The sequence below is a fragment of the Choloepus didactylus genome (genome assembly GCF_015220235.1).
Source record: "Choloepus didactylus isolate mChoDid1 chromosome 25 unlocalized genomic scaffold, mChoDid1.pri SUPER_25_unloc1, whole genome shotgun sequence".
Classification (NCBI taxonomy): Eukaryota; Metazoa; Chordata; class Mammalia; order Pilosa; family Megalonychidae; genus Choloepus; species Choloepus didactylus.
Genome location: NW_023637606.1, coordinates 6,601,541 through 6,613,967, shown reverse-complemented (window position 1 = coordinate 6,613,967; position 12,427 = coordinate 6,601,541). Strand labels below are relative to the sequence as shown.

Sequence of the window (12,427 nt, the reverse complement as noted above, 5' to 3'; positions counted from 1 at the left end):
CTCTATTTTCTGCATGATTTTTCTGTGAACCTACAACTTTGCTAATAAATTATAAAAATACCAAAAATTGTAATTAATGCTATTTTATGGAATTTGATAATGTTCTATTTCAATGGGGTGTAAATTTATTTTCCCATAGTAGAGAATACCTTTAATCTGGTTGATGCCATGAGTATGGCAAAGCTGGAGAGGTGGTTGCAGCTGCAAAGGGTTTGATTTTCATCGGAAGAAATGACTTCACAGCCTTCATTAGACCAAAATGAACCATGCCAGTAGACACAGATGGCTTTTTCATCTTCTTTTTTCACCTAGAGAATAATCACGTTACCTCTTAGTTCAATCATTTAATAGCTAACATTTGCCAATCATCTTATACTTACATACTTTCCAATATATACTAAGAACTTCATATATATTATTACTTTTTTATAATCTGTTTTTTTCACCTTTTAAATTCAATTTTATTGAGATATATTCACAAACCATACAATCATGCGCAGTATATAATCAGTTGTTCACAGTATCATCATCGCATAGTTTTGCATTCATCACCACAATAAATTTTTTGAACATTTTTGTTACCACACACAAAAAAGAATAAGAATAAAAATTAAAGTAAAAAAGAAGACCCTAAACATCCCATACCCCCCACCCCTCCCTATTATTCATTTGCTTTTCATCCTCATACACTGGATAAAGGGAGTGGGAGCCACAAGGTTTTCACAATCCCACAGTCACACAGTATAAGCTATATAGTTATACAGTCATCTTTAAGAATAAAGGGTACTGGGTTGCAGTTCAAGTTAATGCATTTTTTTCCTTCTTAAGTTTTATTAGGATTTATTAGGATTTATTAGGATTTTATTAGGATTTATTAGGATTTTATTAGGATTAGGATTAGGATTAGGATTTTATTAGGATTTTATTAGGATTTTATTAGGATTTTATTAGGATTGTTCAGATACCACTGTTAGTTATTCTCACATCTTACTACTGACGTGTCTGTTCATTTCCAAACATTTAAGTTCATCCTAGTTGAACATTCTGCTCATGCTAAGCAACCGCTCCCCATTCTTAAGCCTCATCCTGTATCTTGGTATCTTATATTTCATGTCTATGAGTTTACATATTGTAATTAGTTCCTATCAGTGAGACCCTGCGATAATTGTCCTTATGTGTCTGGCTTATTTCACTCACTATATTGCCCTCGAGGTTTTGTCATCAACCCATTTTTTTTTATATGGTTTTGTTCACTCACCATACATTCCATCCCAAGTAAATAATCGATGGTTCTCTGCATGGTTATACATTTATGTGTTCACCACCTTCACCACTATCTACATAAGGGCATCTACATTTCTTCTACATGGCAGGAGGGAGAGTCAAAGAAGGCAGAGAGGCAAAAGAAAAAGGAAAAAAATGACAGCTAGGAAGCAGCAAAAGGAAAAATAACCTTAAATCAAACTAGAGTAAAGAATCAGACAATACCACCAATGTCAAGTGTCTGACATGCCTCCCCTATCCCCCCCCCATCTGCATTTACCTTGGTATATCACCTTTGTTACATTAAAGGAAGCATAATACAATGATTCTATTAGTTACAGTCTCTAGTTTATGCTGATTGCATTCCTCCCCCAATGCCTTCCCATTTTTAACACCTTGCAAGGTTGACATTTGCTTGTTCTCCTTCCTAAAAGAACACATTTGTACATTTTATCACAATTGTTGAACACTAGATTTCACCAAGTTATACAGTCCCAGTCTTTATCTTTCCTCCTTTCTTGTGGTGTCTCACGTGCTCCCCATCTTCCTCTCTCAACCGTATTCATAGTTACCTTTGTTCAGTGTACTTACATTGTTGTGCTACCATCTCCCAAAATTGTGTTCCAAACCACACACTCCTGTCTTCTATCACTCTGTAGTGCTCCCTTTAGTATTTCCTGTAGGACAGGTGTCTTGTTCACAAAGTCTCTCATTGTCTATTTGTCAGAAAATATTTTGAGCTCTCCCTCATATTTGAAGGACAGCTTTGCTGGATACAGGATTCTTGGTTGGCGGTTTTTCTCTTTCAGTATCTTAAATATATCACACCACTTCCTTCTTGCCTCCATGGTTTCTGCTGAGAGATCTGCACATGGTCTTATTAAGCTTCCTTTGTATGTAATGGATCCCTTTTCTCTTGCTGCTTTCAGGATTCTCTCTTTGTCTTTGACATTTGATAACCTGATTATTAAGCGTCTTGGCGTAGGCCTATTCAGATTGCTTCTGGTTGGAGTATGCTGTGTTTCTTGGACCTGTAATTTTGTGTCTTTCATAAGAGATGGGAAATTTTCATTAATTATTTCCTCTATTATTGCTTCTTCCCCTTTTCCCTTCTCTTCTCCTGCTGGGACACCAATGATATGTACATTATTGTACTTTGTTTCATCCTTAAGTTCCCAGAGACATTGCTCATATTTTTCCATTCTTTTCTCCATCTGCTGCTTTGCATGTAGGCTTTCAGGTGTTTTGTTCTCCAGTTTCTGAGTGTTTTCTTCTGCCTCTTGAGATCTGCTGTTGTATGTTTCCATTGTGTCTTTCATCTCTTCTGTTGTGCCTTTCATTTCCATAGATTCTACTAGTTGTTTTTTCGAACTTTCGATTTCTGCTTTATGTATGCCCAGTGTTTTCTCTACAGCCTCTATCTCTTTAGCAATATCTTCTCTAAACTTTTTTATTTGATTTAGCATTAGTTGTTTAAATTCCTGTATCTCAGTTGAAGTGTACATTTGTTCCTCTGACTGGGCCATAACTTTCTTTTTCTTAGTGTAGGTTGTTAATTTTCTGTTGTCTAGGCATGGTTTCCTTGGTTATCCAAATCAGGTTTTCCCAGACCAGAACAGGCTCAGGTCCCAGAGGGAAGAAATATTCATTATCTGGTTTCCCTGAGGGTGTGTCTTAGAAAATTGTTCCACCCTTTGCTGCCTCAGGTCACTGTTCTTTTCTGCCCAGCAGGTGATGCCTGTTAGCCTATAATTCTTGACTGGTGTGAGGAGGTGTGGCCGTGTTCCCCCAGGCTCTGAGGTCTGGTTCTGAATGGAAAGGGCCCCACCCCTTTCCTCTTAGAGAAGATAGACCCCCTAGGGGGAGGTCATTAGCATTTCAATGGTCTCTCTCTCTGCTTGTGCTGTCTCCACTCTTCTCTGAGTCACAGCCCTGGAAACTGAAAATGACTGGGGCTTTCTCCACTGAGCCAAAAAAGAAACAGATAGTCCCCTTCAGACCTAGTCCAAGGTGCCCCTCTGGCTCTCCAAGGTCAGTCATCACCCAAAGCCTCTGTCTGTTTTTTGGGGATTCGTACCTGTAGTGAGCAGTTCACACTCGCTACTTAAAACCCCAGTTGGAGCTCAGCTGAGCTATATTCGCTTGCTGGGAGAGAGCTTCTCTCTGGCACCACGAGGCCCTGCAGCTCAGGCTTTGGGGGATGGGGTCTCATGACTTGGATCCTCAGGTTTTACTTACAGATTTTATGCTGTCATCTTGGGCATTCCTCCCAATTCAGGTTGGTGTATGATGAGTGGACAGTCTCATTTGTCCCCCTGCAGTTATTCTGGATTATTTACTAGTTGTTTCTGTTTTTTTTCAGTTGTTCCAGGGGGACTACCCAGCTTCCATTCCTCTCTATGCCACCATCTTGCCCAAGCTCCCATATATATTATTTTAATACATTTTTATTGTAAAATTTAACATAAATACATGAGCGATAACTTTCAAAGTATGATGTAACAAGTAGTTAGAGAGCAAATTTCAAAGAATGTTATGGGTTACCAATCCACAGTTTCAATTCTTTCCTGATTGTGAAATATGAAATATATACTGAAAGGTGCTAACCTTCAAAATACAATTTAATGAGTAGCTATAGAGTAAATTTCAGAGAATGTCATGGATTACAGTTCCACCATTTCAGTTATTTCCTTCTAGCTATTCTAATACTCTAGCATCTAAAACATATGTATACTATTTAATTCTTGCAACAGCCTCTTAAGGTAGGTGTTCACATACCATTTACATAAGAGGAAAATGAGGTTTAGACCCAAGTATCACATAATCAGGGAAGAGGGTCAGATTCCAATCCTTAGGTCTCAGCCATTACCCTTTACTGTCTCTCTCATGAATGTCACAAATGAGAAGAGAAAGGGAAAAGGACAATTTTTTTATGTCAAGAGACTCTGACTGCTTATAGGACAGAAGACATCTGTCCTACACTGCCCTTGAGTTCCCAGCAATTAGCTTTGTCACTGTCATCATCACCATCACAGCCAACATTTACAGGGCATCTACCACGTATGGGCATGGATCTAAAGAATTCTTATGGAATAACCTTATTAATCTTCCCAACAACCTATGATGTAGGTACTTCTACAATTCCATTTTATGGGTTGGAAGATGGGAGACACATAGATATTAAGTAATATATACCTCCAAGACATGGTAAGCACACAAAAGTGTTGGCTTGCTTGTTCTCTGATTAACAGCATGAAACAACCTTCTCCTCTTAAGCTTCCACAACTGAAACAATATAACTAATATTGACCTCTCAATACATCCCATCAGGGATACAAAAGAGGCCTTAACCCTACCCTTTGAAGCAGTCACCCAATCACACACACCACACTTGATTATGGGTTGGAGGCAAACATTTGTTTCTTCCCTTGAGCTGGAGTCTAGGGCTGCTTGTAAATACAATGAAAATATCCCATCTTCAACCAAGAGGTGGAAAGAGGGAAGATGATGTCTGCATATTGCTTAACATTGTCTTAGGAAATAAATGTTCACTAAAAAAACACTCTGAATGGTGTCTGCTTCTTGTGCCCTTAATCCCATCTCACTGCATTTTTTAAAAATCAATGGGAGTAGATATTGCAAATTGCCATGGTATGCCAAGCCCCAACCAACAGTATTCCTGAAAACCCTGAAGACAACACAGGGGTCTATCTAAGCCTCTATGAAAGATTTTCATATTGTTTATTTTTCAGAAACTTAAAACCTCCAGATATTCCCTATGCCAGACAAGTCCTGAAACTTAGAGGTAGCAGTCTCTCCCAGAACATCAACCAGTTACATTACCCTACCCCATTATATCAACACCCTCTTTCAATACAAACAAGTTAGAATGGTCATTGCATAAATATCCCTTAAAATTGAAGAATGATCAAATGAGAGGGAGAAGTTGTAACGGAGAAGTTAGGATCCAACAAATGATTACAACCACTGAATCATTTAGTTTCTGTTGCATTAGAACAGTCAGAAAGAAATACCTGAAATTGTGGAACAGTAATCCATAATATAATTTGAAATTTGCTCTATAATTACTTCTCAAACAGTACTTTGAAATTTATCATGTTTCTGCATATATGTTATATTGTGCATTAAAAAATGCTCAAGCAGCCTTCTGGGGAGAGCCAAGCAGCAAGAACAGGTCTTCTGCTGACAGTGATGCAAATGCACCATCTAGAAAGTAGGTTCTTCAGGCCCAGTCAAGCTTTGAGATGATGCACCCCTGATTGACAACTTGATCTCAACCTTCTGAAACACCTTGGGCCAAAACCAACCAGCTAAGCCACTTCCAAATTCCTGACCCAAAGAAGCTGAGTGAGTTGATAAATGTTTGTTGTTCTGAGCAGCTAAATTCTGGAATAATGTGTTACATTGCAATGGATAAGTAATATAACCTTCTTGCAGAAAAGGGAGGCATCTCTAAATTTTGCAAAGTTCTAAAGTCTAGGATGATTTTCTGTTGAAACATGCTTAGTTTGGTGCCTTGATGTGGTATTTTGTAAGCACTTCAAAAAAAGTTAATGATTATTATTCATAACATCAGGCTAACTCTATATTTGTTTGCCTCTTAAAAATATACAGCCCCAGAATGATTGCCTCCTTCAGGTGAGTTATGACCAGTTCAGAGCCAGGGAGGACACTTGAGTTATTGGAACTCAAGTTTCCCAGGTGTCCATATCACACTGTTGATCACTGTGAATCTTCATCACCTTCTCCCAAACTCTTCTAGATGGGTGAGAGCCTACCTCATTTTCAAAGACTTTCTACCCATGAATTCTTTTGCCTGGAAATGTTGCCATTTCATTACAAAAACCCTGCTATATATAATAAAGTCACCTGGTTTTAACACACCTGTTCATGCTGAAACGTGAAGTTAATAGTCATGGAGAGTGAGCCAGTCCTCCCGCGTCCCAGCATTCCACTTACTACTTTGGAATTCAGGTAGAAATTATGCAACTTTTCCTTCATTGTTAGATGTTCTTCAGACACAAATTTCTCACTGATGATGGAGCCAATAGCAGCATAAGATATAAATGCAACAATACCTGTGATAAAGATGAAAACCCCACTTAATTTCAATAATGGCTGTGTTGTGGTTAATGTCAATTATTTAAGGAATCACTTGTGCTCACTTTGATTTGTAAATGGAATTCCAGACCACTGTAAAATATAATTTTAGTTCCTACTTGAGTCCTCATTCTGTGACAATATGCTGAATCATTCACTTGAACATTAGCTATTTTAATTTTTTAAAAAAACAATAGTTAAATCCTTTCAGCAACTATAGAGATAGGGATATTTTCTTATCCATTTCATGGTTGAGGAAAATAAACTTTAGAGACGTTAACCAGCTAGGCCAAGATCACAGAGATAAAAAAGGTGAAGCAGTGATTACATTCCTGAGAAATTTCAACCCAAATGAATGAATTAATGGAATAAAGGAAAAAAAAAATGGAAAGGAGAGGAAGGGAGGGGAGAAGTATTGGGAAGGAGGGAATGAGTAAGAAAAGAATGAAGGAATGGAGGGAAGTAAAGGAAGGTATGCAAATGGTAAGAAAAGAAAACAAGAAAAAGGAAAAAGGAAGGAAGGTGCAGAGGAAGGGAGGAGAGGGTAGGAGGGGAAAGGTAGAATAGAAAGAAAGAAGGGAAGGAGAAGTAGAGTGCGGGAAGGAGGAAGGATGGAAGGAAAGGATGGAGGGAAAGGAGCAGGTATGGATAGGAAGGAAGGAAGAAGGAAAGAGAAAATGGAAAAGGAAGGAAAGAAGGAAGGAAAAGGGGAGAGATCTAAGATGGTGGCATAGAGAGGAGTGGAAGCTAAGTAGTCCCTCTGGAACAACTGAAAAAAAAACCAGAAACAACTAGTATACAATCCAGAATAACTGCAGGAGGACAGACGTGACTGTCCAATCATCATACACCAACCTTATTTGGGAGGAATGCCCAAGATCACAGCACAAAATCTGTAAATAGGAACTGCAGATCCAAATTGGGAGACCCCTCCCCCATAGCCTGAGCTACAAAGCCTCATGGTGCCAGAGAGAAGCTTTCTCCCAGTGAGTGAATATAGCTCAGCTGAGCTCCAACTGGGGTTTTAAGTAGCGAGTGTGAACTGCTCACTATGAGGTGTGAATCCCCAACAAGGAGACAGAGGCTTTGGGTGAAGACTGACCTTGGAAAGCCAGAGGGTCTCCTCGGACTAGCTCTGTTCCTTTTTCAACTCAGTGGAGAAAGCCTCAGCCATTTTGAGTTCCCAGTTCTGTGACCCAGACAAGGGTGTGGCACAGGCAGAGAGAGACCTTTGAAATGCTAATGACCTCCCCCTAAGGCATCCATCTTCTCTAAGAGGAAAGGTATGGGGCCCAGCTTTACTGCCTGCCTTTCATTCAGAACTTACACCAGTCAAGAATTATAGGCTAATCTTTGCATCAGGCAGACAGCCTCCCTGCACAGCCCAGCAACCCAGGGCTTAGCTTGAGGGATGATGTGCACAGCCTTCCCTCAGCAGAGGTCCTGGAAGATCACAGCTGAGAAGGGGGGCCCACTTGGAAAACCCAGGAACGCTATGTCAATGCCAGTGGTATGTGGGTCAGTGACAGAAAATCTGGGGCAAAATTGAAATGAAGGCTTAGACTCTTGCAGCGGCCTTGAATCTCCAGGAACCTGGGGGATTTGAATATTAAAGCTGCCCTTCCTCTCTGGCCACCCGTACACGCACCCCACATTCAGGGCCGATGGCTCCAGCAACACACCCAAACTGAGTTCTCCAACTAAACCCCACAAGAATCACTTCCCCACACACCACAGAGACAGAGTTGGGGAGAACTGACTGGAGGTGTATAGGTGACTTGCAGATGCCATCTGCTGGTTAGTTAGAGAAAGTGTACGCCAAGAAACTGTGTTTCTGAAAAATTAGATTGGTATCTTTTTTTTTTTTTTACAACTTGAAAGAACCCTATATCAAGCAAAGCAAATGCCAACAGGCCAAAAACAACAGAAAATCTTAATGCATATGATAAAACCAGACGATATAGAGAATCCAGCTCCAAACTCCCAAATCAAAATATCGGAAGAAGCACAGTACTTAACAAAATTAATCAAAGAACTATAATCGAGGAGCAAAAACATGGCAAAGGATTTAAAGGACATCAAGAAGACCATGGCCCAGGATATAAGCGACATAAAGAAGACCCTAGAAGAGCATAAAGAAGACATAGCAAGAGTAAATAAAAAAATAGAAGTTCTCATGGAAATAAAAGAAACTGTTGGCCAATTTAAAAAGACTCTGGATATTCACAATACAAGACTAGAGGAAGCTGAACAATGTCTCAGTGTCCTAGAAGTCCACAGAACAGAAAATGAAAGAACAAAAGAAAGAATGGAGAAAAAAAAATCAAAATGGATCTCAGGGATATGATAGATAAAATAAAATGTCCAAACTTAAGACTCATTGGTGTTCCAGAAGGGGAAGAGAAGGGTAACAGTCTAGAAAGAGTATTCAAAGAAATTGTTGGGGAAAACTTCCACAACCTTCTACACAATATAAATACACAAAGCATAAATGACCAGCGAACTCCAAAAAGAATAAATCCAAATAAACCCACTCTGAGACATATTCTGATCAGACTCTCAAGTACTGAAGAGAAGGAGCAAGTTCTGAAAGCAAGACAAAAGCAATTCACCACATACAAAGAAAACAACATAAGACTAAGTTGTAACTATTCAGCAGCCACCATGGAGGCAAGAAGGCAGTGGCATGACATATTTAAAATTCTGAGAGAGAAAAACTTCCAACCAAGAATACTTTATCCAGCAAAACTCTCCTTCAAATTCAAGGGAGAGCTTAAATTTTTCATAGACAAACAAATGCTGAGAGATTTTGCCAATAAAAGACCTGCCCCACTTCAGATTCTAAAGGAAGCCCTACCAACAGAGAAACAAAGAAAGGAGAAAAAGATAGAGAGAATTTTAACAGACATATATAGTACCTTACATCCCAAACCACCAGGACACTCATTTTTCTCTAGGGATCATGGATCTTTCTCCAGAAGGGACCATAAGCTGGGACATAAAACAAGCCTCAAGAAATTAAAAAAAAAAAAATTGAATATACTCAAAGCACATTCTCCAACCAAAATGGAATACAAATAGAAGTCAATAATTTTTGAACTGTAACTCCACTATTTACTTCCTGCATGATATAAATTACACGAACTCTAATAACAAATCAGTGGTTTTGAACTCAGTGTAAAATATGTAATTTTAGACAACTATATAAAGGTGGGAGAATGGAGGTGTATAGGAACATAGTTTATGTGTCCTACTGAAGTGAAGGTGGTATAAAAAAAAACAAGATTGATATGGATTTAAGAGATTAATTTTAACCCCCACAGCAAATACAAAGAAATTATCAGAGAATACAATCATAGAGATGAAAAGTAGAGTATGGGTTAAGAGAAATGGGGGAAGGGACAATGGGGAGTTAAGAAATGAGTGTGGAGTTGCTGTTTGAGGTGAAGGGAAATTTCTAGTAATGGATGGTGGGAAAGAGCATTACACCATTCTAAATGTGATTAATCCCACTAATGGAAGGCTAGGGAGGGGGTGGAATGGGAAGATTTAGGCAGTATATATGTTTCCACAACTGAAAAAAAAAAGTCTAAATAGATGACAATTGAATGCCAAGGATAAACTTGGATGGAATTAGAGGATAGAGGACAGGTGGCTCAAAGGGACACAGTTGAGACATAAGGTAAAGGAAATATAGAATGTAAGCTTTGTATCATTGTTGAATCTCTTGTACTTCGTAGCGGCACTTAATGGGATTGCATAAAAGAATGTTCTTGTTCATGGGAAGTGTATACGTGGATTATAGTGTATGTTCAAGGATGTGTGCAGCTAGCGCTCATATGTTCAGAAGACAGAGCAATAGATGATGGATGATAGGGAGGGAGGGAAAGAAATAGCGATGTGACAGCATGTTAAAGTTGGTGCATTGAGCTATCAGGGGAGGGGGGTCAGGGTATGATGGAATTCTTTGATAGGGTTAGTATTGTTTTTCCAACTGTTCCTATAACTTTGAATTTATTTCAAAATAAAAAAAGAAAGAAAAAAAAGAAGGAAGGAAAAGAGGGAGAGAGGAAGGAAGGGAGGGAAAGATGGATAGAGGAGCGGAGGGAGGGACAGAGGCAAGAGGGAAGGAAGGAAAGAAGGACATAATGAAGGAGACAGAAAAGAGAAGAAAGAGAGCAAAGGAGAAAAGAATTGCTGTTGTGTCCATTTGCAATGAAGATAATTCATATGAAAAGTAGGAAAACAGAGATAGTCTTAAAGTTGATCAAGGATAGATTGCAGACAGCTTTAAAAACTAGCTAAAAGACTGGTAGTTTTCCCATAGTAAATGAAAAACCATTGACAATGTCTGTGTAGGGGAATGAGACATACATTTTAAGGAAATTAACTCAGAGCCTTGTAGAGGATGGAGGCCAGATAGGACAAGGAACTGACATAGGAAGTCATTAACAAATCTTGAATTCTGGTCCCACTCTGACACATCACAGGTAAACAAAATAGGAAAGGGAATTACTGTAAATTTTTCTGGCTGTGAATGCTGCACTTGAGTTGAGAATTTTCCAGATTCTGGCTTTATAAATGTCACCTGAAGAACTGACCCAGATAACGATGGTCAGCTTCTATGGGTTGTTTTATAAAGGAGCAATGTGGGATTTCACTGGGAAATTTTTCAAAGACTGTTTTGTCCAAATTCTAAGGACTCTCTTTTATGTACCTTGGAAGCTTTCTTCCCTAATGGTTGGGCAGTGGATGTCCATTGTTTGGTTTCCTGCACTCAACCTGAGTATCTCTTTCTTCAGTTGTTGGCACTGCCTCTTGACTTTCACTGTTTCAATGGCTAAAAGACAGAAAATGTGTGGTCAGTGTTAGGTTCAGAGCCGTTCAAGAATCCACAGAAACACAGCAAGTCATGGTTTAAGTAGAGAATTTAAGGTTTATTAGAGGAAGAAAGCAGACGAAAGCAGGTGGGAGCCATCAGAAAAGAAAGAAAGGAAAAATGGCTCTGGCCCTCTTTCTGAGAGCAGCATTTTTAAAAGGAAAAACCCACATTGGGTATTGGTGGGGGGGAGGTCCTGCTGAGTGTGTTCTGGGCCTCGATTGGGTGAGGGCTTATCAGTTTCTGCTGACTGGTTACTAGGGTTCTAACACACTACTCTTCTTTGATGTGCACTGTATTATCTATGTGGAGGAAGCAGGCCTTTTGGCTTGTTTGTGGTCATTCATCTTTATGGGCATATCTGATCTTGCCTTGTCTGCCCCCTGGAGTCTAGGTGCCACTGTGACTGGGATTCCTAAAACAGCCTTCAACCCTTAGTTTATGACACACCTGGTATTTATGAGATAAGCAGCAGGGCCCGTGGATCAGACATTCCTTCTATATGTTAGACTCTTTTTCTGGGGCCTGACAGTCAGTATCATGTCCACTCTCCCCCTTCTCCAAGGAGATGCTAAAGGCACAGAAATGCCTTCCCACCTGGAGAACTAACTACTCCTGATTACTCCTGGTTACAGTAGGGAAACTGATCATTTAGCAGAGAACAAAAAGTAAACTGGAGATTTAATCAACCCCCTTAATTCTTTAATCTCCTAGAAGGCAGAGCAGAAGGAACCATTTTCAAATCAGCAAAGAAGGCATTGAGCTCAAAATCGCATTGTTAGAGCATTGTCCTTAGAATTACAGGATCTGTGTTCCAAGCAGTCTGTGTGTGATTCCTATTGTATGATCTTGGGCAAGTGGCTTAATCATTCTCAGCTTCACTTCCCAAATCTATAGGATGAGATGGCAATAGACTGCCTCCAAGAGGAGCGATAGGATTAAAAGAACTCATTCACACCACATTTTGGGGGCTTCTATTATGTGCCAAGTTATACAGCAGCTAATGATACAGATACACCCTTAGTGACATCAAGGAACCAATGCTGTTTACAGTGAATTGTTAGAAATTCACACTCTGCTTTTACTCCCCTTGGGCATTTCTACCCTTGGGCTTTTCTCCAGGAAAACAGAAGGAGCATATTTAACACCTCTTTTGTGTACCAG

General features: G+C 39.4%; 1 protein-coding gene across 1 annotated transcript in view; it reads right to left on the bottom strand.

Moving 5' to 3' along the window:
* Positions 1 to 11,196, bottom strand: part of LOC119525443 (adhesion G protein-coupled receptor E4-like) — a 29,184-nt gene extending 17,988 nt beyond the window's left edge. The window contains exons 1-3 of the mRNA XM_037824199.1: positions 11,102 to 11,196; positions 6,169 to 6,362; positions 150 to 308 (exon numbers count right to left, since the gene is read on the bottom strand). Coding sequence (XP_037680127.1) covers positions 150 to 308; positions 6,169 to 6,362; positions 11,102 to 11,144 — 396 coding nt within the window. The 5' untranslated portion in view covers positions 11,145 to 11,196. The remainder of the gene's footprint in view (positions 1 to 149; positions 309 to 6,168; positions 6,363 to 11,101) is intronic.
* Between the last annotated feature and the right edge of the window lie 1,231 nt (positions 11,197 to 12,427).